Source organism: Camelina sativa, chromosome 1 (genome assembly GCF_000633955.1).
Source record: "Camelina sativa cultivar DH55 chromosome 1, Cs, whole genome shotgun sequence".
NCBI classification, from domain to species: domain Eukaryota; kingdom Viridiplantae; phylum Streptophyta; class Magnoliopsida; order Brassicales; family Brassicaceae; genus Camelina; species Camelina sativa.
This window is the reverse complement of record NC_025685.1, coordinates 10745588-10772035: the sequence shown is the minus strand read 5'-3', so window position 1 is coordinate 10772035 and position 26448 is coordinate 10745588. Positions and strand designations below refer to the sequence as shown.

Below are 26448 nucleotides of genomic sequence, written 5' to 3'. Positions count from 1 at the left end.
AAGTCACCGTTTCTGTTATATCTCCACACATAGAAATCCTCCTTGGTAACAATAGGATTGTGCTTCTTTATCAGAATGATGTCTTCTTGGAAAAAATTATCCACCAGCTTTTGTTCATTCCATCCTCCTCTGTTAAAATCAATAAGCTCTTACACCTTTAGTTCTATATCCACTAGAGGATTCATCATCCAAAGGGCTCTTACGACCTCATCATCTAACCACAATTCTAACCAAACCTTGATCGATGCCCCGTTTCCCACTCTCTTGAACAAACCTTTAATTAGCAGTTCCCTTCCAAATAAGATACTTCTCCAAGCATAAGAAGGACGAGTACCCAAAGTAGCTTTCAAGAAATTTGTATGAAGAAAATACCTTGACTTTAAGAGCTTAGAGAAAAGACTATTTGGATACTGTAAGATTCTCCAAGCCTGCTTTACCAACAGAGCCTGATTGAACAATCATACATCTTTAAAACCAAGACCCCCTATCTCTTTAGGCAAACACATTTTCTCCCAACTGATCCAGTGAATCTTCCTAGTCTGTTCACAAGAACTCCACCATTAGGCAGCCATAGCACTTGCAATCTTATCACAAGTAGTTTTAGGAAGTTTAAAACAAGCCATCGCAAAGATTGGCATGGCCATAGCCACAAATTTCAACAAAATTTCCTTCCCTCCTTGTGAAAATGCTCTTGAATACCAATTCGACAATTTGGATTGGAGACGATCCTTTATAAAGTTAAGCATTTGAACCTTAGAACCACTGAAGCATTCTGGGAGTCCTAAATATGATCCAACTCCTCCCTCACTCACAATCCCCATGATATTTTGAATAAACAGCTTTTGTGGCAAAGTAATACTGGCTCCAAAAGATATAGAAGACTTAGCTGGGTTAATTTGTTGTCCCGAGACTTCACCATAAATCTTCAAAATATCCAGTAAAACTCTGCTTTCTTCGCTTGTTGCCTTACACACGAACAGACTGTCGTCCGCAAAAAGAAGATGATGAATACTCTGTCCTTGATTTTGGAACTGCATGCCCGATATTTTACCCCCTTGTTGAGCTTTATTCGGAAGATGTGACAAGCCTTCAGTGCATAAGACAAATAAAAATGGTGATAAGGGGTCCCCCTGCCTTATTCCTCTTTGTGGTAGAATCATCCCAAAGGGCTGATCATTTATTAAAACTGAATATGTGACTGTAGACACACACATCATCACCCAATCTACCCACTTACCATGAAAACCCAAAGCCAAGAGAAGGGATCTTAAGTAACTCCATTCCACTCTATCAAAAGCTTTGGACATATCGGATTTAACTACCATATACTCATACGAGATCGAAGACTTTGAATTAAGACTATGGATGAGCTCATGAGCAACGATGATGTTGTCTGAAATTTGTCGATCAGAAACAAAGGCAGATTGTGATTCTGACACAATATCTGGTAGGAAAGGTTTCAGTCTCTTCACCATGATTTTTGATATCACCGTGTACAACACCGAGCAAAGACTGATGGGTCTCAAATCACTCATTACCGAAGAATTGATGATCTTAGGAATCAAGCAAAGATGTGTGTAGTTCCATTCTTTGGGTAATACTCCATTTACAAAGAAATTTGTCACCTCCATCACCAATTGTTCTCCCACAATACTCCAATACTGCTGAAAGAACAGTGCTGACATTCCATCTGGCCCTGGTGCTTTTATTGGATTTATAGAAAAAACAGCTTCTTCTATTTCTTCTTTTGACACTAGCTTGATCAAACATTCATTCATCTCCGGAGTGACTGTTGTCTCCATACGAGAAAACCAAGCCGTGAAACTAGTCGGATTAGAGGATTTGAACAAATCTTGGAAATAAGAAGTAGCCACCTCCCCTTTTGCAGCCTCTGATCTATGCAAAAGCCCATTCTGATCCTGCAGCACATCCAAACGCTTTTTAGATCTATTTCCTTTTACTGAGGAATGAAAAAACCTTGTATTTCTATACCCTTTTTTCATCCATTTGGATCTGCTCTTCTGGGCCCAATATGTTTCTTCTTCACAATATGCTTTAGCAAGATCATGCTTCGGGTTCTTGACCACAATAAATCTTGGGAAGGATGAGGATTGTTTTTGTTCTAAGGCCTGCTCTACTAACCGGATCTTCTCATGAGAATTCATGCCATTTTTCCTCTTCCATGTGCTAAGTGACTTCCTACACTCTTTTAATCTGCCCGCAATTGAAAGACCTCCTCTTATGCTCCAGACCTTCTTAATTTCGTCTAAAACCTTTGGCTTTCGGAGAAATCTTCTATCAAATTTGAACTGATCCCTATAATGATGTTGTGAATCCATTAGTTTGATCAGTACAGGACGATGGTCCGATCTTCTCATGTCTAAAAAAGCCTGATTAGAAGCTGGAAATTGTTTGTTCCATTCTTGATTCCCAAAAGCTCTATCCAATCGGCTCTGAATCCATAAATCATATCTTCTTCCAGCCCATGTAAAGCAATTTCCTTGACTCTGTAATTCCAGCATATCACAAGCCTGTAACATTTGAGAGAAAGGCTTAAAAGCCGAATCAGGTCTTCTAGGACCACCAACCTTTTCTCCATTATGCAGAATATCGTTAAAATCTCCTGTCAAAAGCCAACTGTCCCTTCTCCCTGCCCCGATTCTGCTCATTCTTACCCAATTATCCTCCCTTTTCTTAAAAATTGGATCCCCATATACATAAGAGATAAAGAACGAGGATGCACCAAACTGTACTTGCAAATCCATAAGGTTCTTATTAAAAAACTTGAGATCCACCATAACCTCGGCTTTAATAAAGAGCGCTAGTCCGCCACTCTTACCCTCCGGTTCTACCGTATATACTCTATCATACCCAAGCCAAACTTGAAGATCTATTAAAATGTCCCTACTGTGCATTGTTTCCATCAAGAACAACATCTCTGGGAAATGGTTTTTACGCATTTCTTTGAGACGAGGAATTGTCAAGTCATGGGACCGTCCCAATCCTTGACAATTCCAGCTCATAATGCTCATTAAACATTTGGCAATCCCCCCATTGGGATCACCTCTGATGTAATTAGCTTTGTAGACTTCGCAGTGTTATTTCCATCATGAACTGCTTTTCTCTTATCATTTCTCTCATTTCCTACTGCCCCCTGTCCCATATTGATGTCAGTTTCCTTTCCTGTTGGTTTAGGCTTAACCTTTCTGATGTACTTTGGAGGATGGTTTCTCGCTTTTGCCTTTCCCTTGATAGAGCCGGAAGGACTAGCTTCAAAGAAGCCAGCCCTATAGTCCGTCGCAATATCCTGGAAAGGCCGGGATAAAGCTAGGAAAGAGTTAGCTGCTTAATTAGGAATGGACGAAAACTCCTTCTCTGACCAGTTAGGATAAGAGGCAATGTATTGATTTGAAACTTCTCTATCCTTCAAAGGTTTTAAACAAATGTCTGAAGACCGGGATTCGGAAAGATTAAAGCCAAAGACAATACCGTTGTCCTTATTAACATCTTGATGAATTATAAGGGGAGCCTCCAACCTTAGGATCGATTTTCTCGCAATCGGATCTTTTCCAACTTCCCTCACAGTCTTCTTTACTCTGTCCACCTTAAAAATCCATTCTTCATTATTATTCGCCAAGAGATACTGCCTCATTCCTTCAAGTACTTCTGGAGCTATTCTTTGTCTACCTGTATGAGGATCAGTCCCCACTTGGTCTTCATTTAAAACTCCTAACAAGGGATCCCCTGTCTTCAGGAACGGAGTTTTATTTGGCTTAGGGATTGGAAGACCTTCTTTTGAGACTGTTAATTCTTCTTGTCTCCTTTTTAACAAAAAGGGACATACCTCTCTTTCGTGGGTGAGTCGTTGACACTCATAACACCATTTTTGCACCTTCTCATAGTGAAACTTGACATAGGTCAATCCTCCGTCTGGAAAATTGACTAGCTTTGATCTACGTAAGGGTCTGGAGACATCAAACAGAACTTTAACACGCACAAAGTGTTGGAATTGAGCTTTTTCAGGGTCAAAAGCAACCTCCTTAACCTCCCATATCAGCTCTCCCAGAGCCGTGATGGCTTTAGCAGTATAGTAATTGATATGGAGATTGGAGATCTACACCCATATCGGTATAAACTGAAGATAATTGGCTGGGGGTTCTCAAACCATCTATCAACCGCCAAAGACCAATCGTTATAAGTATGTGCCCTCTTATCCAGTACTTCTTGCAGATCGTGTTCCTTGTCGAATATAAACTGGAATTTTTCACTCGACAGGGCTACACCACTCATTCGTCCCCCTTTCTGCCATTTTCTTGGCATATCTCTAATCAGGTTCTTCATCGATTGACTACCCGGGTTCAAAGTGCGTCCAACGAGGCTAATAACATTTCTTTCCATTGACTGATACTCCGGCAGGTCCGGCATCTGAAAAGGAATGTCCTCTTCCTCATCCTCCAACGACATAGCCAAGAGGACTTTATCTATTGCAGACGACATTCTTGATATAAGAGAAATAACAGAAATCACGCTTGTAATCTTTTAATCTATAAAAAAACTTCAACTTCAAGCAGAACCAAGAACTAGCTCGGAAAAACAGGTAAATTTCTCGAAGAAAAAACAATTTAGATCTAAAAACAACTTAACACAGTGAATAGCGACTGAAGAGAAAGTATTTTTCTAGACTTGTGATTTATTCTTTACCACATGAAAGACACTGGTAAAGAAAGAAGGTTCTATGTCCAAAAAAAAGGTTTCTTACTTTTTCTGTTTTCCTAGTCGGATTCATGTGAAAAAAAATATTTTGGACTGTTTAAATATGAGGTGCCACGTGTCAAGAGTTTGACATCACACGCTTCCGCTTCCGTCTGTAGTATTATCGTTACCAATATTTTATTGACTTTACTCTCTCTAGAAAAATAACATATTGAAAAAACAAGTAAAGAAACAATAAATATATAGGTAGTCGGAAACATAAAGATAAAATATTTTAAATTATACAAGTATATATTATTGCAATTAAATAATTGTTTAAAAAAAGCTCCTGGGGGGTAATGTACTGTTGTCCACTAATCGCGATGACTCGTGTGAAAATAAAAATACTGACATAAACCACGCACAAATATGATAATATTGTTTTTTAAATTTCCAAAAAAAAAATGTCTTGAAACGATGTATCACCGGTGATTACCGGTAGAAAAGGACAATGGTAAAGGAAATCTGACGATCAGAATGGAATCTTTGTGACTGATCCAACCGGTAAAAATTTAATCATATTCAGGTTCCCACTTCTCTACCTCTCTTCCGTCTTTATTATTTTTTTTTTTTAAATTTATTTCCTTTAAACTACTAAACAAATGGCTCAATAAAATAGTTTAATGTTTTTTCTTTCTTTTCCATATTTCTTTTTACGTGCAAGCAATTAAATTTACCTTTCGAAGATGCCAGGTTTGCAAAAGTTGATCTTTTTATTTTTTACACTTTTAAAAGAAAAGAAAAAAAACATCAAGTGAAAGTTTAAAATTCTAAATTCACAATTAAGAGACATAGAAAAAGCAAGTCTTGATAATTCTTAGATTTAGATTAGTCAAGTTGACATAACTATAATAATATTCTGTAATAACGATTTAAAATCTGGTCATATTTGGATATTTCTAAAGTAGTAATAAAACATTAAAACCATATAATAATCTCTAGATTTTTTTATTTTTTTATTAAGGAGAGAGAAGAAGCTAAACAATAACACCTACTATAAAGTTAGAGAAGTGGCCCCACCACCTCAATCTAAAAAACTCATTAACTACAAAATCAACGGCTGATATCAGTTGTTGCCAATTGCCAAAAATTAACATAGCCGTTGGATTAGTTTTCTTGTGAAATCTGACTTGGCAGAAGCGTCATCCCGTAAAAAAGGCGTTGAGTTGGCACCCGACCGGTTGATCTGAACCATTGGTTAGAGGAAACAATCAACGGCTCAGATGAGAATGTGGGGACCTCTTTTGTATTCACTCAAGTCACGGTCACGGAACTTCCCAGAAGTGTGAGGTCCACAGTGTTAGCTGCCAATGTGGAATTGCTCCTCCTCTTTCTCTCTATATTTTTATTTTTTAACCTTTTTCACTGCCAATGTACTATTTTTCACCTATATATTTTAGTATATTTTATCCAGTGGAAATCTCACAGAATAAATTATTTTTGTCTATGAAAACAAAAAGAGTACTATATTCTAAATTATAAAAAAGTGTTGGCATATTGACAAATAAAAAATTTGGCTTGTTTCGCTATTTTTCGAGAGTAGTATTAATTGTAAAAGGTAATTTTGAATAGATATTTCTAGATATTAGGTTTTCTTGTCCAGTTTAGTTTCTGTCCTTCTGATAAATTTTAATTTTCTTTAAAAAGTCTTCCCCCGATTGGAAGTGAAAAATTGGAGTATAACAAATTATAACATACTTTTTGGCAAAAAAAAAAAATTAATAAATATAACATACTGTAAGTTATACATTTGAAAAGAGAATAAAATTAGCGTTGCTTGTATATGTATATATATATATATATATAAACTTAGTTAGGTTAGTGGATCTAAGATATTAAAGTGTTAAGATATTTACCTTTTAATATGTTCAGTAAATCAATATACCAAATTAAATTATATGATAACGAAATTTTTAGTATGTAAAGACACCATTATTATCATATATCCTGAGCATGGTTTCGAAAACGTCATTTCTTAAGATACACGAGTACAGCAAAATCATTCGTGTGGGGGAGAGAATGAAATAAGAAAAAAGGAAACTAGGAATACGGTAGTATTTCTACTTTTACTCCTAAACCTGATTTTTCAAATGTTTTAGTATATAGTTAGGTGTCTTGCTATAAATTCATTAAATAGATTTTATATTATAATTTTTTTGTTTAAATAGTGACTGTGACATGGATTGCAGGATTAGGCCCACACAGAAAAATATAGATTTTGTAAAATTGAATTTGGTCAATGGTCAGGATTCATCGTAATTTTTCGTATACGAGTAATTAATAACAGTGGAGTAACTCTTCTATAACCAGGTAGATAGATTCGCATAATTTAATTTTAACGTTACGCGCAAAAGCGCGTGCAAAAATAAGAATCCTAAGATATCCTCGTGATTCCACGTGTATTATTACCAACATGACACGTGGATGATCGCTCTCTCTCTCTTTTAATTCGTCGCCTTGGATCTTGTTTTTGTCGAAGCTACTCTCCTCTCTCTTTTCATAGCTTTCAAAATAAATAAATAAAAATAAAAACCGCTCTAAAGTCACGGTCGTTCACTTATATTAAACGTGACAGCCGCGTTAGTTGTTTACGTGGTAAGCTTCTATTGGTGGACTTACGTTATCTAGCATTTTTACGACAGTGAAAATGCCACGTCGGAGTGCTGTAGAGTCCCCCACCCCCGCCTGATAAAACTTGTCGACGAATTAAAAATTTAACAAAATTTCTTTGACTGTATAGGTGACACGTGGTGACTTTTACGAGTTATTGCTTTTTCCTACGTGGCAATAGTTTTGATCGTTCGCTTAACCCTAGCCGTCAAGAGGCAAAACGTTTTTTTCTTACTCAATCAGACAAATTATACATAAAAGCCATTATTTTTATTTGGCCTAAACAATACGATGGTTTTTTTAATTAATTAACATGAAGTATCTTCGTACTAATATAACATATCTTTCTTTTTTCTTTATTTGTCGTATGCGAAGATACGTTTATATAATTTTTATGTGTTAAAAATAATCCCTTCATTAACGCACTAATAAGAGCATATCGAAAATTGCGAGCTCTGATTATTTTATACTAATATTTAAAACCATATAATATAAAATTATTTTATACAGCGAACATGGCACCATGACTGTTTCTTCATTATTATAATCATTGTTATCATTCAAATCTAGAAAATGCAAAGAGACGAAAGTACACATTGCCTCCAAATAATATTATTTTTATACTATGAGACTATATTAATCGTTGAAAGTATAAAAAACACTACTTTAGTTTGATAGAGGCTAGGCAACTGATTAGGACGTATTTTTATATTTGTTTTATTATATCTGTTCGATATTTTTTATATGAAGAAAAGTCAAAATATTTTTATTCCAACATTTAGTGTTGGATATATAATAATTTTACTATTTTCCGGATTTTAATAATTGATGAGAGAAGAGGGGTAGTATGTGGTAGCCTAGATAAGCCGTTTGCTTAGGCTAAACCATTTTGCTGAATTTTTAAAATACTAATTTAAGGTTTTATGGTAATTGCGATTTGCTATTACTTTGACCTAAACTTGCCATGATAGATTGAAAAGAATAGCCATGATAGATACTTATTTTTATAATGGGGACACAACTATACAATTTTAATTTTTTGGTGGTGGCATAAGGAGAGAGTCTCTCATACGTTCGAAAGAAAGTGGTTATGTACACATAATCACCCAAAAATTATTTTATTATTTGATTTAAACTCTCTCTATTATACAATTGATTGTTTTTTCTTCTTGTTCTCTTTAAATGTTTTTTTTTTATTATTCTTGTTTGCTTTGTATCTTTTGAAAGTTTTAGGGGCCGGAAAGAAAATAAAGACCCCCCATGCCATAAACAAAGGATCCACATCCACCGGGTCCTCAAATTCTTTTTTCTTTTTCTTTTCCTGTTAATGTGTGTATTGAGGAAAAGAAAAAATTGTAATTTTGTCAATAACATGTTTAATACATAGAGAAAGAAATATTAATTTACCTCAATGATAAAGTGATGAGATATCTATATGAAACTTTATAGTTAAGAATTTATGATATCAGTGGTTCCTTACATGATTGTGGGGGAGAGTTAGTAGCATCTTCTACAAACGTCACAAAAGAAATAAAAATATGGCAAATATCAAAATAAAAGCCCAGAAGCCCATAAGAGGAAAACGAAGGAAAGTACATACTGCTTTCATTAAAAAAAAACAGAGCATTCGTAGCAAATATAACATTCATAGTCATCATAGGTAAGCCGATTCCAAGTTTGGCTCTAGTAGGAGAGGGGTGATGTATATACAAATGAAAGAACTCCAATTCTTTAGAACTAAACTTGAGAAAAAGATCTTTAAATCAAATCAATGATACCCAATTGGAGCTGGAGCTTCCTTTAGTTCACGACCTTGGTAGTGAATATCCTGCAAAGAAATGTTTCATCAGTCACAAAAAGTTAAGAGTTCGTCAATTATGATGGATGAATAGAGAAGAAAAGAAAAAACACTTACAGATGCAAAATGGTTGACGTCACGGTGATGCGCCTCGTCAGCACGAACAACCATCACAACATCACGGAGCGTAGCATCAGCAGGGAGCCTCCAGTAATCAATGGCAATAGCAGGAGCAGGAACGTTCTCAATGTTACGTTTGTCAAGTTCCTTGAGGAACTCAGTGTAAGAATGGATCGCTTCCTCTTCAAGGTACCCAACCATACGGTGAGCAAACTTGGGAGAGATGAGGTAACCAAGGAAATAGGCGTTAAAGAAAACTCCTTGCACAGTGATCACAAGAGCTCTCTCGTACCATTTGGGTTTCGCAACTTCCATGAAAGTCATGAGATGCATCCTCTCATTCTCCGCTTCCTCGAGTAAAGCTTTGATCCATCCTCCACTTTGCTCAAAACGACGGAGAGATTTGCAGTGTAGCAACATTCCTCCAACCATTCCAGGCACTGCTGCCACAGTTTCAAGCATCATAGCTCTACATCCATATCGCCTCTGCATTTGACAATACCACAAATCAGAAAGTCCCCAAACATTTCCATTAATATATAATAAGAACTGTTTAGTCATTTACTAATCTCAACGAATCGTCTTAATTGGCAAGAATACAAATCACTAACAAGTGTAAATTATATAATATACAAAAAAAAAAAATATTCCCAAAAACAAATAAAAGTAAATATTGACTAGTTGCCAAAAAAAAAAAAGAATGAATCATATGTTTCCGTTTCAGCAAAATTTAAAGATTTGGGGGAAGAAGACAAAGTGTGTACCTGAAAGAAGAGATCTGTAGGCCAACGAAGAGATTTAACAGTCCAATAAGCGATTCTATCAAGAAACGTCGTCGGAACATGATGCTTCTTCAGATCTATTGTCGTATCAGCTTTATAAGTCTCCCATGGCTGCAACAATCCAAACAAATCTCAACAAAAACATACTCAAAAATTGAACCAAGAACAACACTATTATATATAACGTACGAAGAAACGTACCCTGAAGCAGTTCCACTTCCATTCAGAACCATCTTCTTTAGTGATCTTATTAGGTTCAACACCCCAATAACTCATGATACCTTTCTCTCCCTTGTTGTTACCTCCGGCGCCGGCGTTTCCACCGGCAGATTCGTTCTCTGTTTTCTTCTGATTCGCCTCTTCCTCCTTCGTTTTCTCCCCAAGAGTAATCGTGCTGGCGAATCTCATACCTCCATTAACCGTCGGAGCTCTAGTCCAGATCCAAGCAGAAGCAACCTCAGGCTTCAAAAGACGGCTAGCTGATAACGCCGCCTCGTGAGACGAAACAGCACGGATCGTATTAGTGGTCGTCGAGAAGAACAAACGTGGTCCACCCGCCGCTAAAAGCGATTTCGCCGCCTTGGCTCCACCGCGACTCATCATCATTGTACAGATCGGAGAAATCAAATCCAAGAATTTAGGAAATTTGTAAAGAGAAATCTTTTTTTATTTTATTTTGGGTTTACTTTTGTCGTCTTATGCTCTTCTCACGCACGTCTCAAGCAAAGTTATATATACTAGAGAAAAGGAACGGTCGGCTGATCAATATTATTGACGTATATGTAAGGAGATTATGACACGTGTAAGTAGGGTATAACAGTTTATTGTGTGGTGTATAATTAAAAAGACTGCTTTACCCTTGTAGGCATGAGAGAGACATTGTTTATGACTTTGCTTTGACCGAGGGTGTTTAGGTAAATTGTTTGGCCGCGTAGATTTTTCTTGGAGACCAAGATGTTTTGCGTGGTGGGCAAGACCTTACTTTTTATTGGTCGAACTAAATGACTATTGTGTGGGTATTATTTTAGGTGATGAGTTCAGAAAAGGCTTTTAACACTTTCTAGACACAAAAAAAAAAAAAAATTTGCTAACAGAAAAGTTTGACAACAAAAACTACACTTTTTTCATTTTTTTTTGTTCAAGAATGCCAATTTTCTAGTTATTCTCAGTTTGGCAAATATTCTGTTTCAACTTCCAAGCCAAAATTAGACTAAATTTTAATCCTAATTTATTTTTATTGTAAATTTTGTTTATATATATATATATATTTTTAATTTTCATTCTTAGTTTTCTTAAATCATTAGATGTTCCTAGCACTTGCTGGTTTTATTTCATGTTTATTATTAAAAGGATAATTTTTGTAAATACTATTAAAATGAGTTTTTTTTCTTTCAAAAATACAATCATTAGTTTTATTTTTTTGAAAATACCATGATATATATATTTTTTTCAAAAATACCACAAAACTAAAATAAGCTTTTAACATTCAAAACTAAATTTTAAAATCCTAAACACTAAACCCTACCCCTAAAAACTATACTGTAGATCTAAAAATCCAAACCCAAAAAAAAAAAAATTATACACCCAAGAAAATCAATATATGTAGTGTGATATTTTAAAAAATTAAAACGAATAATAATATTTTTTGGAAAAACCTTAAAATGTGATATTACAAAGAATTTCTCTATATATATATACTCCAAGAACCATTAAGGCAATTTGAATGTCGTCACATAAGATTTTAAAGATCAGTGGTTTAGCGAATACTATCAGTATCTCAAAAGATTTTGAACTTTGTAGACAAGTAAAGTCACATCTAGTAAACAAAAACAAAAAATAAAAAATGTTTAGCTTTTGGGGAAGTGTTTTACTTTTAGATTTTTGCCCAAATTAGCACATTGTTTGAAGAAGATTGAACCTAATACCAAAATATTCGATTTGATTCGGCTTAAACTATAGAAATCAAAATAACTGTTTACCAAAGCAAACCAATCCTCCTAATATGGGTCAGAGTATTCAATATCCATTACAATATTTAGTACTACAAGAAATTGAATTGGCAATGATTCTTTCTTTTTACTTATGATTTTTTGAAAAAAATATGGAACCATGTTTGAGCACTTTCCAACACAATCCTTATTAGTTATTACTCTTTCCCCAACACTAAATTTAACTAATTAATGCCATTAGAAAGGCCCATTTAGGAACAAAGAAAACAAAAGTAAACAGTATAATAGAGCTTTAAAACAATAAAAAATAGCTAGAGAAGCTCTTCAGATTCAGTGATATCCAATGGGAGCTGGAGCTTCTTTCAGCTCACGACCTTGGTAGTGAATATCCTGCATTTTATTTTACAAACCATTAAAACAATTTACGATCTTCCAAATATATATACATGACACACACACACACAACTTACGGATGCATAGTGGTTAACGTCACGGTGATGGGCCTCATCAGCACGGACCACCATTACAACATCACGAAGCGTCGCGTCCACTTCAAGCCTCCAGTAATCAATAGCGATAGCCGGTGCAGGGACGTTTTCAATGTTACCATTTTCAAGTTCCTTGAGAAATTCAGTGTAAGAGTGGATTGCTTCTTCCTCAAGGTATCCAACCATACGATGAGCAAACTTGGGAGAGATTAGGTATCCAAGGAAATAAGCGTTGAAGAAAACGCCTTGAACGGTGATTACAAGAGCTCGTTCGTACCAATTTGGTTTCGCAACTTCCATGAATGTCATTAAGTGCATCCTCTCGTTCTCTGCTTCTTCGAGTAGGGCTTTGATCCAACCACCACTTTGTTCAAACCGCCTAAGCGATTTACAGTGGACTAACATCCCTCCTACCATCCCTGGAACCGCTGCTACCGTTTCTAGCATCATTGCTCGGCATCCGTACCGCCTCTGCCTTTAAAATTAGTCCAAAACATACAAAGCATTTGAAACGATGTATAAAATCATACAAGTCGTATGACTCTATACCTGGAAGAAGAGATCAGTAGGCCATCGAAGAGATTTAACAGTCCAATAAGCTAATTTGTCTAGTAACGTCGATGGAACATGATGCTTCTTCAAATCTATCGTAAGATCTGATTTATAAGTCTCCCATGGCTACCATGATTCCAACACAACAACAAAACTCAAACCATACACACAAATGCACATATCAATCGAACAAGAGAGTAACATAACACATTGTAATATGTAACGTACGTACCCGAAAGCAACTCCATTTCCATTCAGTTCCATCTTCTTTGGTGATCTTCATCGGCTTCACGCCCCAATAACTAACGATTAATTGCTCCCCTTTGTTACCTTGATCATCCTTGCCACCGCTAGATCCTTTCTCCTCCGTCGTTTTCTTCTTCTCAAATGTCATCTTGCTGAGATCTCTCACGCCACCCATCGCCGCCAGAGAAACTCTAGGCTTCAAAAGATGGGTGTGAGTCACAGCATTTGCCATTACATTGGCTCTATAGCGACTCATCATCATTTCTGCAGATTGAAGATGAAAGTGTTTTTTTTTTTTTTTTTGCATTTTGTAACACGTCAACTGTTCTCTATTTTTAGCAATTACGGAACTTTAGCATCATTGTATACAAAACGAAAAACTCGTCTACGATTTGACTAAAAAGACTTGTAGCACACGAAACGAAGACAAAGGCCAGTCCGCAACCAACGTTATTCTGCAAAACAAAAAAAAAACACGAAAAATTATAACTTGTACTAATATTCTTGTGAAATTAGATTATAATAAATAAAAAAAATTGAAAAAATCCTCTTTTCCAAAACAGAGACATGTTATTTTTGTGTAGTAGGGTCTGCACGTACGACGTAGTTTTTTTATATGGCTTGGGAATGAAACCATATGCAAAGTTCGCTGGCAAGCAACAACAATGACTCAAGTCAAGCTTGCTTAGTGCCTCGCTGGTATGGCTAATCAGTCAGTAGCTTGTAGGTGTGGTCCATAGTTTTACTTGTTTTTGTGTATTGTTTGTGTTTATCTATTCGCTTGTGTTTATAGCTCAGTAGATGAGAGGATCACCTCACTAAGTATTTCAGGTAATAGTTACACCTCTCTTTTATGGTGCAAATAAAGATAATGTGTGATTGTAGTGCAGGTAAAGACAATTTGTTAGGTTGCTAGAGTTTGGTTGTAGAACATTGTTAGGACACTGGTTATTTGCTTCTTGACATTGTTGGATTTGAAATTGATAGACTTTAGTATTTGGTTATTCTTTATTGGAGTTATTTATTGGATTATTGTTATTGCTTATATTATCTGCTGTTGTTTATTGTTGTTAAGATGTTAATGAATATGGGATTACTAGCGAAATGTCTAAAATTAAAAAAAAAAAAAAAACAGGATAAATTGTTTCATTTTGGTATAAAAGCCATTACGGTTCTAGGTCTATGGTCATTTTAGCTTGTGTTGTTGATGTTTGGGATTGCATGCTTGATTTGATTATGTGAATTAGTCAATTGTGTTTGGCATGAATCCTAAAACATCCTCTTCAAGCCTTCAATGAGATTACATGGTAAGTTGTGTGTTTGTATATGCGGTTTTAATTGTGAGCTTAGCCTTCTATTTTTTTTTTCTTTTTTTTTGTCGTCTGAACTTAGTCTTCTATCTTTGGTAGTGATAATAGTTAGAGGTGGAGCTGCCTGGTCATCGACGCGGTCGTGGTCATGTTCATGGTAGGGGAAGAGGCCCAACTGCTAGTGAGACTATAGATCAGAGTGTGACAGAAAAGGGCGTCAGCGAGTCGCATGCATTTCAAGAGCGATTAGTAGGTGTTGTTAGTGGTACCGTAGGACCCAGTGATGGCGATGTCGGTACCGGATTGGCCAGTGGGGCTGAGCTTCCATGTGTGGAGTCGCAGTGGGTGGAGCTCCTGGTCGAGTTGATCGCATTTCTGACTTGTTGACGCAGTTGCTGGAACGGTTGGCGGAGCTGTCATGGTGCAGGCTCCAGTAGTACTGCCAGATGTGGCGGAGACGCAGTAGCCGAGTGAAGCTGGAGCAGGATCTCATACCTAGTACATTGGTATGCTGCGGGAGATAAGTAGGATCAGTACAACTCAGTGTTCAGGGAGTATCGACCCTATATTGGTTGATACGTGGAGGAAGAGGGTGGAACACAACTTCTAGTTTGTAATAAATCTAATGATCTAGAATAGTAATCAATCTCAAATAGTGTGTTTCAACCTTTTTGATTGACCTATGCAAAAACGTTTTGATTAATTAGACTAAAAACATTTTGTCCAAAAAATTTTCTCCTGTGTTCCAAAAAGACCAAAACAGAGTCGTGTTTAAAATGTGGTCTTTTTGGCTGCACGATGTTGATTTACGTGTCTTATAATGAGAAACCGTGTCATATCCCAAGTATCCGTGTACAACAAGATCTGTAACTAAACCTACGACAAACACTAAATTGTTCGTATCATTCAATATCAAAACCAAAGTGTCAGTCACCTATTTTGGTTCTGATAACATTTCAGATTATAAATATATTTTTTAACCCAAAAAAGTAATCTGAAGAAAATTCCCAGAGATTAATAGCAAAACACAAAACTTGAAAGCTTTTAACGCAACAATTTGCCACCAAAAGTTGGGAAAAACCAACGAGCATCCTTGAAAGGTATTAGCGATATATCTGCAAAATGCTGAAACGATTGGACAACACTCTCGACTTCAATATCGTAGACGCAGTCATTAGTTCCATAGCATAGACCAATCTCATTGTATCTATGAAACTGATCATTACTAAAATATACGCAGTTTGTTTCCACTCCATCTTTAGCTTCAACGGTTGTTCCTTGATCCAGAAACAACGCTTCATTCCCAATAGAATCGATTTTAAGCCACTTTAACGAATTTGGATCCATCTTGTGGATATCGAATTTGCATATCTTCCTCGCGATCATCAAAACCTCTCCGGACATGGTCACAACAAGACTATTTTCATGATCTTTCTCAAAATCAGGAGATTTGAAACTTGCACATTCATTTGGAGAATCACTACCACGAAACTCATAAACAGTGATTTTTTTACTTAGACTAAGCACGTAAAGCTTGCTTTCTTTAAATACCATGTTGACGCAACCTTGCATGTCTAAAGGTTGAAGCACTTTCCAACTATTGTTACAATAACTTTTCTTGTGATATGCTATAAAGCATTCAAGATTCCACACAACTAAGTAATCTTTGCTCCCTTCATCTACCCACAAAACTGCATTCTTTATGCTAACTTTTCTGATTTTACCCGAAGAAAAATGTCCATACTTAGTTTTATAATCTAAGGTCACCATGAAGTCATACTCACCGGTCCTCTCAAACCTCATTAGTGATCCATCCATTGCTTCCAGACTCGGAAGACGAATCCTCTCTCGAGTAAACAGATTGAAAATATAAAAATCAGTTCTATGGTCTAACATCAAGAACCAGCTACCACAATTAGCCAAACAACGACTCCTATGGAAATCAAACCCTAGATCTTTTACCTCGTATGTTTTGTACTCAAGTGGATCAATCAACTTACATGGAATATGGCTGTAGTTTGAAAAGAGGATGATCCATGGAGTTGGGTGTTCTCTGTAGCATAGTTCAGCAGTGGAGTACCAATCTAAAGAAATGGACCTGGCTCGATGGAACTCAACAAAGTTCAAGTGTTTGAAGATCGACCGAATCAAGTCCGGGACGAGCATCTGCCACTGATCTGATTGTTGTTCACATTTTTTCACTATTGCCCTAACTTTGATCTCTTTGGCTGTGATGACCTCGTTGGTCTGTGAAACATCAACGGTGGCTTCAAACGACACACATGCCGAGTTGCTGTTACCCTTTTGTGAGGTTTTAGAAGCTTCCACGCAAGAGTTCCATTGGTCCAGAGATATTTCTAGTCTCTCTATGGCTCGTCCAACCCCTGAAACTGCATAACCTTTGATGATTATCTTACCAAGCTTCACTATTTGTACGTCTTCGAGAGAGTATATTGTACTCAGATCAGGTACAAGCCTCGACCACTTTGTATCGCCGTCGAAACCGATCATCTCCTTCGTCTCTGGCGGCATTTTTAAGGTTTATTTTTAGGAAAATAGTTAATCTATATACTAATAAAAAGCAAGAGCAACCTCACTAATTAACATTTTTAAAATTTTCAGAGTTTTCTATATTAAGAATTATTTTAAACAATCAATCAGGATTTGATATGTCATTCATTAACATTTTTAAAAATTTCCAGAATTTTTAGAAAAAAAGAAAATTTTAAATTTATGCAAATCAAAAACTAAACACAATATCTCACATTTGCTAGAAAGTTTTTAGACAATGGTTCAGACAAGTATAAATAAGATTAATATGCTTCCAACAACGAATGAGCAGGAAAGCTTGATTTATCAGGCGTCCAAGTTTAAAAGTTTTATTTGGTTTGATCTGGTTTTTTATTTGATCAAATTAAAACTTTAAATAGTTTCAAAAAAATATTATAATATTTAAAAAATTTAAAAGTTTAAATATTATAAATATTGGAACTTTTAAAAGTTCTTAGCTTTTAAATTTTTTTAAATATTATAAGTTTTAAATTTTAAAAGTTGAAAATATTATAAATATTGAAAATTTTTAAAAGGTTCAAATTTTATATTTCGAAACCTTTTAAAAGTTTAAAATATTATAAATATTGATGCAAAACATAAATTATCTTATTTATCTACATTTGTGCTTTTTATTTCTTATGAGCTGTAAAACATATTTTGTGTATGATTTTATAGATGAGTTGATATTCTTTCATTAATTTTTTATTTTTGGGTCTAAAGAATAATGATTGACATCGTAAGACCTTAATTTGATGTTTGAGTCAAATTTTGAAGTTTAAAGAAGAAATATGGACGACAAACACACATGTTTTATTAGCGCATGACCAGGGTTATGGTTGTCACGGTTAAGGTTTATTAACCATCAATTATGGTTTGAAATTTTTGTAACCTTAACCAGAACTGTTTAACAAACGGTTAAACGGTTACATTTAAATACGGTTACGGTTCAAGCAGTTACTATTATATACGGTTACAGTTATTTGATAATATGATACGGTTGATAATATTTGATGATATAATATAATTGATATTATTTATTTATAATTAATATGTTCTTATAGTGTACTCATATTTCTATATATCATATGATTCATATTAAATAAATAATTATTAGTATATATTATTATGTTTTTAAAGTATTATAAACCAAGTATGGATTTTGGTTTGAGAAGTTTCTAAACGCATGGATCTAAAACCAAATAAGTATATGGATAAAATTGTCAATAATTGGGTGTATGTGTTGACTATGCTGGTAATCATGAATTTCACAAATTTTATGAGAAAATAAATGATTTTGTTCTTGGAATTTGATGGGTTAACAAGTTGTGTGGTAGTCTAAAAAAAGGTTTCTCAGTGGAAGAATGTGAAGATGTTGACGAGGAAGAAAAAGAAAAAGAGTATAATGAATAACCAAACGGTAAAAGTTACGATGACAATTAACACAAAATTTGACAATGAAAACGACAAGAAAGAATATGAAAAATAAGAAAATATTGAATAAAAAACACGAAAACATAGGTGGTAGCGATCAATTAAATATGAAAACGAGTTAAATTCATGATTATAAAATTGTTTCGTTTTTCTAGTGGTCAAAGAAAATGGTTTAGAATATGTGAGGTCATCAGTTTGATTTGCCTCGCCTGGACATCAAGTGAAATTTATGATTTTTTTTATCAGATTTGATTTTATAACACAACTGATTTTTATATTTTAAAAAATTATGTATCTGAAATTTAATTTTTTTTCCGTAGTACTAATTTTAATTTTTTTATGAGATAATATTTTATTACTTAATCAATCATATATAATTTTTATCAAAATATATCAAATAAATCCACGCGTAGCGTGGGTTCAAAACCTAGTGTTATAAATTAAAATACAAAGGCCCTCCTAAACCAGAGTTATTAACTAAATTAACTATATACTAGGATTTAACCCACGGTACACCGCGGGACAATATTTTTAATTTTAAAAATTTTAAATTTATATTGTATTTATTTGTTATTTTATTATTGTTTTATTGATTAAAAAAAAATTTTACAGGTATTTGATATTCAAAATATAGGATTTTTGTGGTGTTTTCAAGGTTTTAACCTGTGTAGTATATGTATAGTCTAGTAATACATTTATCTCCTGGTACACATCTAAAAGTGTTTAAAAAAAACAATTCCACTTAACTCCTTATATAAGATTAATGCCAACCCGTCTCACCAAAATCAAAATAAATTTTTGCGTAAAAAAAAATAATCAAAATAAGTTTTTTTATCAAGTTTAATTATGTTAATTGTTTTACCAAATTAGCATACTTATATAGTTTATAATTTTTCCATGTCAATATATATAGTTTATAATAATTAATAGAATTTTAATTTTTTTGGTAATTCCTCAAAAAATAAAAAAATAAACCAAATTATATTGGGGTTTTCAACATATTTAATGTGACATTTTATAATTGGATTTTTGGTTTAGGAAATTTATTAATGTTAATATAATTATGGATATTGTAAACTTTTGTTATGGAAAATCTGTTGTATATCATTTAAATTTGAGAGATTTTAGCATCCATAAAAATAGTTTTGGAGATTTAATGGCTCAAACTCAAAAACTGTTAAGTGTTAATGGGTAGAGTTGGTTTTGGAAAAATCGGAATGTATAGATGTTGTTAAGATTTTATGTCAATAAATGTAACAAATGTTGGTCAATTTAAGAAAGTTTAGTATTTGAGTTTCTCTCCAATGTTATTTATAGAATTGTTTTAGGGGTTAATGTTGTAAAAAAAAATTAAATAATTAAAACTTAAAGAGCATAAACCAAAATGTACTTCAAAAATGTTAATATAGATGGAAAACTAAAACAAACTAAATCAGGGTAAACACTTAACAGGTTTTTTTTTTTAGTTACATTTCAAATTCTCTGTTCCAAAACAGAGACTTGTTTGTCTAAGGTCTTTGGTCAATTTTTTTACTGTTGAATTTTGTCGAATTAAAAGTCTAAAACCCTATATGATCTCTATTGATAGACTGATCCATGTCTAATGTGCAACACAATTCTGGAACCATATATCAAAGGACATGAAACTAACCTTAGACAAATTTGGATCATTCAAGATCTATACAATTCACAGACGCAAGTGTCAGTTACTACTTATCTTGGTTTTGGTACCATTTCATGCTTTGAATTTGGAATCCAGAATCAGAAAGAAACACAATTTGGAGAAATTATCTAATAAAAGATTTGAGAATTGTTACGGTACGTTTTGATACCAAACACTAAACTAGAACACAAAACATGATAGCTTTTAAACGCAACCATTTGCCACCAAAAGTTGGAAAACCCGACGAGCGCCCTTGCATTGGCGATGAATCCAAGACACTTATCCGATTATATAACACTAGACCATCCAATTAAAAAATGAGACTTGATTTACTTAAGACTCTTATCCGATAAACACTACTAGAAAATACACATCAAAACATGACATTTTAATCAATAAAAAACAACAAAAAATGAAAAAAGAACCTCATATGACATAACTTCCAAAAGTTTATGTTTGTTTTCCATAACTTCACAATTATATATATATATATATATATAGCTCGACTCCTTTGTATCTCGTAGCAAACTACTCTACTCTGTCACCGAATCCTTCCTCCTAGGGTCAACCAATCATCATTGCCGGGTCCGGTCAAAAACACACTTCTCAGTAAGATCTTTTCCCATCGTTTGAGCCAAACCCACCAAAGCTATTCCTTCCGCCTGACTGAGAAGAACGATCCGAGCCAAAGTCCCCAAAACCAGATGAACGGTTGCTTGATGATCCCCCTGAACGGCCACCCCCAAAGCTGCTTCTTCCACCTGACTGAGAAGAACGACCTGCATCGAATTCTTCAGGAGAACGCATACCAAAGCTCCCGAAACCAGAACGGTCGGAATCACCAGAGTAGCGGTTGCCTGAACGGCCACTGCTTCCACCATAACCGCCACTGTTTCCACCATAACCACCACTGCTGCCACCATAGCCGCCGCCACCTGAACGACCACCATAGCCACCACCACCTGAACGACCACCAAAGCTTGAACCACGATCCCTCATGCCTCCTCCAAAGGACCCACCGGATCGAGCACCGATTCCTTCAAACATGCTTCCACTGCCACGTTCCACAGCAATGCTAGGGAGCTGAATCAAAAAAACAATAGTTACAACCAGTTACTCCAGGCCTTCAACAAAAGAAACTAATAGGAAAAAATAAGGCAGCTTATATAACCTCGGTGAAGCGGCTTCCAACTTCTCTCTCGATTATTTTTACTGCCCTGGATTGATCTTGACTGTAGATGAGAATAGCACTTCCTTTCTTTCCTGCACGACCTGTTCGCCCCGTTCGGTGAACAAATGTCTCCGTGTTATTAGGGAGCTCATAATGAATTACCTATTCATGATCACAAGTCAGAAATATTGGTTTAGTAAGATGAGAANCTACTAGAAAATACACATCAAAACATGACATTTTAATCAATAAAAAACAACAAAAAATGAAAAAAGAACCTCATATGACATAACTTCCAAAAGTTTATGTTTGTTTTCCATAACTTCACAATTATATATATATATATATATATAGCTCGACTCCTTTGTATCTCGTAGCAAACTACTCTACTCTGTCACCGAATCCTTCCTCCTAGGGTCAACCAATCATCATTGCCGGGTCCGGTCAAAAACACACTTCTCAGTAAGATCTTTTCCCATCGTTTGAGCCAAACCCACCAAAGCTATTCCTTCCGCCTGACTGAGAAGAACGATCCGAGCCAAAGTCCCCAAAACCAGATGAACGGTTGCTTGATGATCCCCCTGAACGGCCACCCCCAAAGCTGCTTCTTCCACCTGACTGAGAAGAACGACCTGCATCGAATTCTTCAGGAGAACGCATACCAAAGCTCCCGAAACCAGAACGGTCGGAATCACCAGAGTAGCGGTTGCCTGAACGGCCACTGCTTCCACCATAACCGCCACTGTTTCCACCATAACCACCACTGCTGCCACCATAGCCGCCGCCACCTGAACGACCACCATAGCCACCACCACCTGAACGACCACCAAAGCTTGAACCACGATCCCTCATGCCTCCTCCAAAGGACCCACCGGATCGAGCACCGATTCCTTCAAACATGCTTCCACTGCCACGTTCCACAGCAATGCTAGGGAGCTGAATCAAAAAAACAATAGTTACAACCAGTTACTCCAGGCCTTCAACAAAAGAAACTAATAGGAAAAAATAAGGCAGCTTATATAACCTCGGTGAAGCGGCTTCCAACTTCTCTCTCGATTATTTTTACTGCCCTGGATTGATCTTGACTGTAGATGAGAATAGCACTTCCTTTCTTTCCTGCACGACCTGTTCGCCCCGTTCGGTGAACAAATGTCTCCGTGTTATTAGGGAGCTCATAATGAATTACCTATTCATGATCACAAGTCAGAAATATTGGTTTAGTAAGATGAGAAACAGAATTCTTTTGGAGTAAGAAAAGTGTAGTTTTGACTCACTAAATCGACATTAGGTACATCAAGTCCACGGGCAGCAACATCAGTTGCAACAAGGATATTAAAATGCCCATCTCGGAAACCAGCAAGCGTTCTTTCCCTCTGACTCTGGGATATATCACCATGTAAAGCTTCACATTTGAAGCTTCTCGCCAATGCATATGAGAGGCGATCAGCATCCCGTTTTGTTTGGGTAAAGACAATGCATTTTCCTCCTTTAGCATGCTCCTACAAAAGAAATGATATTATAAACTCCTGAGTCCCATACACGACTGAACACTAAGAAAGAAACACCAGAAATGAACACATCAGTTTCGAAGCAAAGTAGAGAATGCACACCGTTACAAGAGGACCAATAATGGATGCTCTTCCATAAGAATCTGCTATGATAGAGTAAGTTGTAATTCCATCTGCAAGCTTCTGATCAGAATCTCCAACCTAAATAACACATCACAGTTAGACAAAAACATAATAATAGTACATGTTTCACAAAATGTCATTTCACTAAGGACTCTTCTAAACCCAGAATCAATCTTTCAGGACTGCGAGCAATTACAGATATAATCATAAGCAGGTATGAGACTACTCACAAGATCAATCGTCAGAGGATTATTCAGGTACTTTTTGGTGAGGGATCTGATCCAACTGGGCATTGTAGCAGAAAACATCATGCTCTGACGTTTCTCTGGCAACTTTTCCAATATAATTTCGACATCCTCAGCAAACCCAACTTGAAGCATCTGATCAGCTTCATCCAAAACCACAAACTGAACTTCCGATAGATTCAAAGCTCCCCTTTTCATCAAATCAATGACACGACCAGGAGTTCCAACCGCCACATCAACACCATAGTCAAGCTGCCTCATTTGCTGTCCAATCGGTGTACCTCCATAGAGACAAATAGTATCCAAGCTCGGAGCAGATTCCCTAAACTCCTTCTCAACCTGGCGTGCAAGCTCCCTCGTCGGTGCCAAAACCAAGCAAAGCGGATTCCTCCCTCGTCTGTCACACCAAATCCCAAAAATCAGTGAACTAACCAGAAAATTAAATCTCAGAACCTTAAATGATCGTTAAAGACTCTGTAAACACTAACCCATGTTTAGCATTGTATTTGATGATTTTATCAATGATAGGAATCCCAAAAGCAAGTGTCTTTCCTGTTCCAGTCCTAGCACGACCGATCATATCTCGTCCCTGCATCGCTGGCTCCAGCACAGCTTTCTACTCAAAACCACAAAACCTAAAATCTCAGCTACCCATAATTCAAGAACAAGGAGCACGAAAGATGAATAATTTAAACTTTGATCTGACAACATAACAAACCTGTATAGGAAAGAGTTTCTCAATACCCTTACTACTCAAAGCTTTAACAATCTCCGGAGAGATCCCAAGCTCAGATATCGCAAGCCCATCACTCTCGATCCCTCTCTCGCTACTCTCAGAGATCGCAAACCCACCAGTAGAAACCATCGACGCTCTGAACTCCGACGGTCCAGATTGAAAATGAAACTCCCTCTTCTTAACACCTCCAAACGAAAACCCAGTCTTGACATCGGAAAAAGATCCAATTGTAAGATCGGAGACTCTGGCTACGGAGACGCCTGGTGCAAAGCTGTGAAACGAAACAGAAGTCAGCGATGCGGAAAGAGTCCTCCTTGATGCATCGAGGAGTGATCGACGAAGCACAGTAGTGATCATTTTGGATTCAGGTGTTTTCCGATAACGAAAAATGTAAAACCCCAAAGATTTGGGAATTAGGGATTTGCAAATGAAGAAGACAGACACAAAGGGTTTAGTTAAGTTCTTCAACAAGAACAGTTGCGGACGCAACAAAAAAATATCAGCGGAAGGGTTTAGGTGTGATCGATCTACGGGTCGGGTCGGGTCGGTCGTCTCACCCAAATTATAGCCCATTGGGCCTTTTCTGGATCACTATAGATTGTAGTTTAAAGTTTAGGGGTTAAAACAGAAAGCTACTATAAATTGGGGTTACATGTGCAATAAAGCTTCATTATAATAGAACTGAGAAAAGGGTTCGGAGGTAAAAGGAAAGCTTCGCCGCTTCTTCTTCTTCGACTTCGCCTCTCTCTCTCTGTAAATTGCTTCTTCAACCGTCTCTGTGATTTTGTATCCAAACGTGAGTTTTCTCCTTATCATCAGTGACTTATCTGTGTATGATTAATCTCAAAGTTAAGAGATTTATAATAAACCTAAAATTGTAGAAACCCTAATTTCGTGTGTCGTTTGGTTCTTACGCCCTCGGTTTTGGTGTGTCTGCAGATTGAGTATCGGAGAAGAAGATGTTGACGGAAGATGAGATTAAACGGCTGTACAGAATCCACAAGACGTTGATGCAGATGTTAAAGGACCGTGGCTATTTTATCGCGGATTCTGAGCTTACGATGACCAAGCATCAGTTTATTAGGAAACATGGCGATAACATGAAAAGGGAGGATCTTGTTTCTCTCAAGGCTAAGAGAAATGATAACAGTGATCAGGTTTGTATGATATTATTGTCTTCTTCAATGTGTTTTACTCAGCTCCTCGTTAGTGTTTCTTTCGTCTGAGACTAGAGACTCTATCATTGTTTATCTAATTGGTTTAGATTGAGTGTGAGAACAGATGTGTTAGAGAGAGATTCATTTAGTAAGTAGACATTGGAATTGTTACAGAGAGCTAAGTTTTGAAGATGGTATCGATAAATGTCATCTCTTTAGTCGGTAAGGAAGCTGTGGAGATGGTATTTTGAGGCCATAGGATAGAGCAAGATTGGTATCTCTGGGTGGGTTTGATTCTTTGTGGTGTTCGTCTCTGATTCCATGTGCTCTTCTTGCTGTAGCTTTATATTTTCTTCCCTGATGAGGCGAAAGTTGGAGTTAAGACGATGAAGATGTACACCAACCGGATGAAATCAGAGAATGTTTACAGAGCTATTTTGGTGGTGCAGCAGAACTTGACCCCTTTTGCTCGAACTTGCATTAGTGAGATCTCTTCTAAGTTTCATTTGGAAGTTTTCCAGGTAAAGAAACAAAAAATACACTGATTTTTGTTCTCATGATGATGTATCCACTCTGTACACATTACCATCCTGAATTATGATTGGGTGGTTGATGCAGGAGGCCGAGATGCTAGTGAACATTAAAGAACATGTTCTTGTTCCTGAGCATCAAGTTCTCACCACCGAAGAGAAGAAAACTTTACTGGAGAGATACACAGTGAAGGAAACACAGGTTAGTCTGTTTAAAATCATTGTTTTTTTAGTGATGATAAGCTTCTTGTGGTTTTGTGTAATTTAAGTTTGAACCTTTGTGGCTGTTGTTAGCTTCCGAGAATCCAAGTGACTGATCCCATCGCAAGATACTTTGGACTGAAACGTGGGCAAGTCGTGAAGATCATTCGTCCAAGTGAAACTGCTGGTCGTTATGTTACCTATCGCTATGTCGTATAAGCAAAACAAAACAAGCTTTTGTGGGTCGGACTGCGAGTTGAACGCTGAGAGTTGAACGCTGAGAGTTGTGAAACATAAAAGAGTAATGCTTTTGTACTAAACCAAATTGTTGCTGTGTTCTATTTTTGTTTGTCAGATATGAGAATTAAAGCTTAGAACAATTTTTGTATAGACTTCTATCCGAAAGCTTGCAAGATCTTATCTGATCATGAAACCACTAAATTCATATAAAGCCATTGGGATAACTTGAATTAATCCAAAACTCGAGTTTCTTATGATGGCCGAGCAAATGAGCTTACAATAT

General features: G+C 36.1%; 5 protein-coding genes across 7 annotated transcripts; 1 reads left to right on the top strand and 4 right to left on the bottom strand.

Annotated features, from left to right (window-relative positions):
* LOC104787393 (ubiquinol oxidase 1a, mitochondrial) lies at positions 8909-10779 on the bottom strand. The gene is made up of 4 exons (XM_010512976.1): positions 10264-10779; positions 10045-10173; positions 9278-9766; positions 8909-9190 (listed from the first exon to the last, which is right to left on the bottom strand). The coding sequence occupies exons 1-4, from the start codon at positions 10666-10668 to the stop codon at positions 9131-9133; spliced, it is 1083 nt and encodes a 360-aa protein (XP_010511278.1). The 5' UTR covers positions 10669-10779; the 3' UTR covers positions 8909-9130.
* LOC104787386 (ubiquinol oxidase 1b, mitochondrial-like) lies at positions 12227-13688 on the bottom strand. Its single transcript, XM_010512963.1, has 4 exons — positions 13284-13688; positions 13049-13177; positions 12482-12970; positions 12227-12401 (listed from the first exon to the last, which is right to left on the bottom strand). Exons 1-4 carry the CDS (start codon positions 13602-13604, stop codon positions 12342-12344), a joined length of 999 nt encoding a protein of 332 aa, XP_010511265.1. The 5' UTR covers positions 13605-13688; the 3' UTR covers positions 12227-12341.
* LOC104706468 (putative F-box protein At3g03730) lies at positions 15652-17139 on the bottom strand. The gene has a single exon (XM_019227692.1). The coding sequence runs from the start codon at positions 17137-17139 to the stop codon at positions 15652-15654; it is 1488 nt and encodes a 495-aa protein (XP_019083237.1).
* On the bottom strand, positions 20861-24521 carry LOC104766130 (DEAD-box ATP-dependent RNA helicase 53). Of its 3 annotated transcripts, none has more exons than XM_010512953.2 (8): positions 24020-24521; positions 23790-23917; positions 23287-23698; positions 23036-23134; positions 22700-22924; positions 22450-22611; positions 22169-22361; positions 20861-21189 (listed from the first exon to the last, which is right to left on the bottom strand). In XM_010512953.2, the coding sequence occupies exons 1-8, from the start codon at positions 24392-24394 to the stop codon at positions 20861-20863; spliced, it is 1923 nt and encodes a 640-aa protein (XP_010511255.1). In that variant the 5' UTR covers positions 24395-24521. The 3 variants fall into 3 exon arrangements, with proteins under 3 accessions (XP_010511255.1, XP_010511251.1, XP_019083043.1); XM_010512949.2 differs by having other exon boundaries at positions 22241-22361; XM_019227498.1 differs by lacking the exon at positions 20861-21189 and having other exon boundaries at positions 21692-22361.
* On the top strand, positions 24723-26323 carry LOC104787372 (DNA-directed RNA polymerases II and IV subunit 5A). The gene is made up of 5 exons (XM_010512948.2): positions 24723-24833; positions 24977-25194; positions 25536-25715; positions 25813-25926; positions 26019-26323. Exons 2-5 carry the CDS (start codon positions 24997-24999, stop codon positions 26142-26144), a joined length of 618 nt encoding a protein of 205 aa, XP_010511250.1. The 5' UTR covers positions 24723-24833; positions 24977-24996; the 3' UTR covers positions 26145-26323.